The sequence below is a fragment of the Sturnus vulgaris genome, chromosome 11 (genome assembly GCF_052056855.1).
Source record: "Sturnus vulgaris isolate bStuVul1 chromosome 11, bStuVul1.hap1, whole genome shotgun sequence".
Lineage (NCBI taxonomy): Eukaryota > Metazoa > Chordata > Aves > Passeriformes > Sturnidae > Sturnus > Sturnus vulgaris.
This window is the reverse complement of record NC_142253.1, coordinates 19,451,288-19,455,973: the sequence shown is the minus strand read 5'-3', so window position 1 is coordinate 19,455,973 and position 4,686 is coordinate 19,451,288. Positions and strand designations below refer to the sequence as shown.

Sequence of the window (4,686 nt, the reverse complement as noted above, 5' to 3'; positions counted from 1 at the left end):
TGAGAAAGGAGCTGCTGCTGAACTGGCAGACGCAGAGTCTCAGAAAGAACGAGGAGATTCAGTGTGCCTGCCAAAGTCCCAGATAAGCAAAGAGCAGGGAGAGACACCTTGCCAGCAAAAGTTATATCCTTCTCTCGCTCTGTCTGCTCCTCTGAGTAGTCCAGAATCAATACCCCTTCCTGATGAGGATGATGATGCGAAAGTTTATAAGATGACTTTTCTCAAGAGATTAATACCAATTTTTTCATTTAATATGAAGTGCCAAAGTTGTTCATTCATAGGATGACAGGAAAACTGAGGTTGGGAGGCAGCAGTGGTGGTCTCCAGCTTTATCTCCCGTTCCCAACGGTGATCAGCATCGGCATCAATTCAGGTTCATGGGAGATTACTCCAGGCAGGTCTTGAGGAAAACGTCAGCTCACCTAGAGCCGGATTTGAAATTTTTCCAGTGCAAGAGACTCCACACAAGCTCTCTGGGCAACTGACTGCCAGCGGCAAGAGCAGAGATTTCCCTTGGCCGGGACCAGAGCCCTGGAGCGGCAGTGCTTGAACAGCTCTTGCTGCAGGACTCCCTGCCCTGGTTCCCTTCTGACCAAAAGCCCGCAGCCATCTCAGAACCTGGGCTCCCAAGGGGGCTGAATTAAGTGGTTGCCAGGGAGCTGAGGCCACGCCTGCCCCGATTGTGGGTGCACGATTGTGATGGCAGCGTGGCCATTGTGACCTGCGCGACCAAGGGCACAAAAGGCAACGCTGGGCTCAGGCCGTGTGTCAGTGCGACCTGACGGCGGGAGGAGAAGGCAGAGCAGGGACGCGGCTGCCCAAGGACCCGAGGGATCCAGAGGAGACAGCAGCGTTCCTCAAGGCCACAACGGGAGGAGGAGGCGGACAGGAGCAGGGCTCACGCAGGGCTGACCAGGGAGTCGTGCCCTCGTGCCTCTGGGCCTGTTCTGCAAACTCCCCACACTCTTCTTTCTCCCCCACAGAGAGAGGACAATCACCTGGAGAGGACTGAGGCGTTCCGGCACAGGGGCTCAACTGCTGACCAGAACCATGTCTGAAAGGACGCAGGAGAGCCCTGATGCCAGGGAGCCAGGTGAGGGTACAGCAACCCTCCCACAGCCTGGCCCAGGGGCTCTTGGGGCTGCCAGCGTGGGGCCCAGAGCAGAGGCGGGGGGAGGCAGGAGCTGCTCAGCCATGGGAGCCTCTCAGGCTGGGAGCCTCCTTCCTCCCCAGGCGGGGCCCAGCTGGGCCAGGGCGCAGCTCTTGGGGCAGCCGTGCCCACCGTGGCCCCTGCTCTGCAAGGCCTGCTGCCCTGCCCATCAGGCAGGCGCGGCCTCAGCGGCCCTTGGGGCCCATGATGCAGGCTAAGAGCCCTGCAGAGGTGCTCATGGCCCGTGCCGTTGGCTCTGTCCCCTGCAGTATGCATGCTGTGCCACCGCACAGAGGCTGACCCGGACATCTGCGGCCACAAACTGGAGAAGTTCGGGCTCTGTGCCCACGTGTTCTGCCTGGTGAGACGCTCTGGGATCTGTCTCCAGCACTGCAATGGGCGGTCCCTGCCACTCTCTTCTTATCTGCTCATTCCCTTTTCTGCAGTATTTTGCCACTCTAATTCTTCACCAAGGAAATAAACGTGTTGGACTCATGGGCTTTCTCCCTCGAGATATCCAGCTTGCAGTCAGGCGGGCGGCAAAGGAGGTGAGAGCCTGGCAAAAGAGCAGGGAGATCTGTGCCAGGCGAGGTTTGTCTGAGCTTAACCCAGACACCAGGAGAGAAAGGCCGGCCCTTCCAGCCAGCTGTGGGACAAAGCACCTGGCTCCCAGCAGCTGCGCGCAGGCTCTGGCACAGGAGCCTCCTGCAGCAGGCAGCCCTGTGGGCTGAGACCCAGCAGCTGCCCCATCCTGCGCCCTGCCCGCAGCCGTGGGGCTGCCTGGGGAGGCCCCGAGGCTGCCGCTGATGAGGCTGCTTGGCTCTTTCCAGCACTGCTGTGTCTGTGGCCAGAGCGGGGCCACCATCTTGTGCTGCGAGGAAAACTGCGGCAGATGGTTCCACCTGCCCTGTGCCAAGGAGGGCGGCTGTGTCAATCTGTACATTACTCCACACAGGTACGTCCTCCTCACTTCTGGCCACCCGTGGCGAGGGATCCAGCATTTCTCATTTTGCCCGTCCCTTTGCCCTCAGCTCCTACTGCTCTGAGCACCGTCCAGAGCCCGACGTGCAGGCCACTCCAGAGCCAGGCACCGAATGCCTCATCTGCATGGAGCCTGTGGAGGACGGAATGTCCTATGGAACACTGGTGTGCCCAGCGTGCACAAGGGCCTGGTTCCACAGGGACTGCATCCAGGTAGGAGCCGTGGCCTCAGCCCCGGGGCACAGCAGGTGCTCAGCAGCACCAGGGCCTCGCTCACACTGCTTCTGTTTGCCCTGCAGGGACAGGCCATGCGCGCTGGCCTTTTATCCTTCCAGTGCCCCCTGTGCAGAGACCGCCAGCAATTCCTTCTCCAAATGTTCATCACGGGGATCCGAATTCCTTTCAGGTTTGTGTCCTTCTCCCTGGCCCACAAGACAGGAGGCCACAAGTGCAGTGCTGCGCCAGGCCCTGCCCCAGCACTCCTGGCCCTGGCCAGACCCACGAGTCTGGGCTTCAGCTTTACAGAGGACTTGGAAAAGCACTGGAGGAAGGGCAGGGACACCCTGTACCTCCAAGAGGGCAGGGCAGTAGCAACTCATCAGCTTCTCATTTCTCCTTCAGACAGCCAACATGGGAGGACAACGACGCCTTTGCGGATCTAGGAGAGAGGCACAGCCAGTGCAATGCCCGGGAATGCCTTTACCCAGGAGGCAGGGAAGAGGCAGAGGAAGAGGGGTAAGTTGGGAAGCTCCACGTGGGGCTCTGCAGAGAATCAGCGGATTGTCTTGGCTAGGGCTCTACGCGGAAAGAACCAGAAGAGCTTGGCTGGACAATCCTGTGCTGTGGGCATTTTGTCATCAGAGCCATGTGCCCGTTTGCTTCCCCAGGCCCTGGGAACTGCTCCTCTGCTCCTCCTGTGCTGCTGAGGGCACCCACAGGCGCTGCTCTGGCCTGACAAACTGCATAGAAAGCTGGGAGTGTGACAGCTGTGCTGGTCTCGGCACAGGTATGAGGAAAAGCACCCGGGTGTTCCTGGGGTGGGGGGAGGTGGTGCCCAGGCTGGGATTGGCAGAGCCTGTCTGCTCCTGGAGAGCTGGGGGTGCAGCTCTGGCCTGGCCTGCCTTGGGCCTGGGGGGCTTCTGACATTCCTGCGTGCCCTTACAGCCTCCAGGGATGAGCCGGAGCTGAATGGCCCCGGCCTGAGCAGTCAGTCAGGACTGGAGCCTTCTCATGGCTCCCCAGAAGCAGGGGCCATCAGCCCCGGCTCCCACAGCCCAGTGCCATCGGGTCTGGCTCCTCAATCTCCAGAGACCAGCACGTGCAGGAGCTGCCAGTGCGCAGCAGCGCAGCAGTCGCTGCCACCTTCCTCCCCAGACACCAGCAGCCCAAGAACATCCGGGCCAACATACAGCAGCTCCACAGGCCCTGAGGACAGGGTCCATTCCGGACGTGCTGGGCCTGACCGCAGGCGGAACCGCTCTCGCCAGCAAGGTCAGGCCCCAAATCGACCCGTCCGCTCAAGGAGCCGCCGTGCCAGGAGCAGCACGACAAAGCCAAGGGCTGAGAGGCCCAGGCAAAGAGGGACATCATCACGGGAATTGCCCGGACGCAGCCGCTCCCGCCTGCCACGTCGGGCCCAGAGTCCGCCTGTCCGGTCCAGGAGTCGCCAGGACAGGAGGACCAGGAGAGCACCAAGGGCCCAGAGGCCCAGGCGAACAGTGACACCATCAGGGTCGCCAGGGACGTCACCCAGACGCAGCCGCTCCCGCCTGCCACGTCCAGCCCAGAGTCCGCCTGTCCGGTCCAGGAGTTGGCGTGACAGGAGCCCCAGGACAACATCGAGGGCCCAGAGGCCCAGGCGAATAGTGACACCATCAGGGACATCCCCCAGACGCAGCCGCTCCCGCCTGCCACGTCAGGCCTCGAGTCGACCCGTCCGGTCCAGCAGTCACCAGGACAGGAGCAGGAGAAGAGCAGCAAGGGCTGACAGGCCCAGGCGCAGGGGGACACCGTCGGGGACGTCTCGCAGGAGCAACCGCTCCCGCCAGCGACGTCGGGCCTCAACTTGGACCACAAACAGCAGCATGTAGTGTCATCTCTTCTTTCTAGTCTGTCTGTTCGCTGCCGTAAGTGAAGGTGAGAACGGTCAATTCAGGCATTTGAGATTTGCAGGGCTCTGAGAAAACCCTGTTGGCTCTTGACATTTCTATTGGCGGGAAAGAAGTCTGTGCTAAGTACCTTGATTTCTATGTTCCCATGTATTAAGTGACAAGCCACTGAAGGATGGGGCTAATTATAAAGGACGCTGGTTCTTGCCTTTAGACTCCAACCTCAGATGTTTCCCCTCTGCTTTCCCTTGAAAGTGAACAACTCCTTAATTGACTTGGATGTGCTTAGAGAGACATGAAGAGCAAGGACGCTCTTAGGGAAACTGTCTTTGGGAAGGACGTGTGCTGTGTTGCTATCCTTGGCCAATCTCATTTCAGTAAAGCCAAAAGGAAGAAGAAAGGAGAGAGTGAGACACTGCCTTAAGTTTCTGAAGAAATCGATGATGA

General features: G+C 59.9%; 1 protein-coding gene across 1 annotated transcript; it reads left to right on the top strand.

Annotated features, from left to right (window-relative positions):
• The first annotated feature begins 1,050 nt into the window (after window positions 1-1,050).
• Window positions 1,051-4,221, top strand: LOC148222526 (E3 ubiquitin-protein ligase PHF7-like). Its single transcript, XM_088171777.1, has 10 exons — window positions 1,051-1,093; window positions 1,420-1,511; window positions 1,597-1,698; window positions 1,981-2,105; window positions 2,182-2,344; window positions 2,431-2,541; window positions 2,757-2,866; window positions 3,019-3,137; window positions 3,296-3,663; window positions 3,802-4,221. The coding sequence occupies exons 1-10, from the start codon at window positions 1,051-1,053 to the stop codon at window positions 4,219-4,221; spliced, it is 1,653 nt and encodes a 550-aa protein (XP_088027903.1).
• The last annotated feature ends 465 nt before the right edge of the window (window positions 4,222-4,686 follow it).

What these genes read in the sequence shown, in the direction of transcription:
- LOC148222526 (XM_088171777.1), top strand. Translation starts at nt 1,051, where the DNA reads ATGTCTGAAAGGACGCAGGAGAGCCCTGATGCCAGGGAGCCAG. An exon ending in TCCACAGGGACTGCATCCAG is followed by an intron (nt 2,345 to 2,430) that starts GTAGGAGCCGTG and finishes TTTGCCCTGCAG; the next exon opens with GGACAGGCCATGCGCGCTGG. An exon ending in TCCGAATTCCTTTCAGGTTT is followed by an intron (nt 2,542 to 2,756) that starts GTGTCCTTCTCC and finishes TCCTTCAGACAG; the next exon opens with CCAACATGGGAGGACAACGA.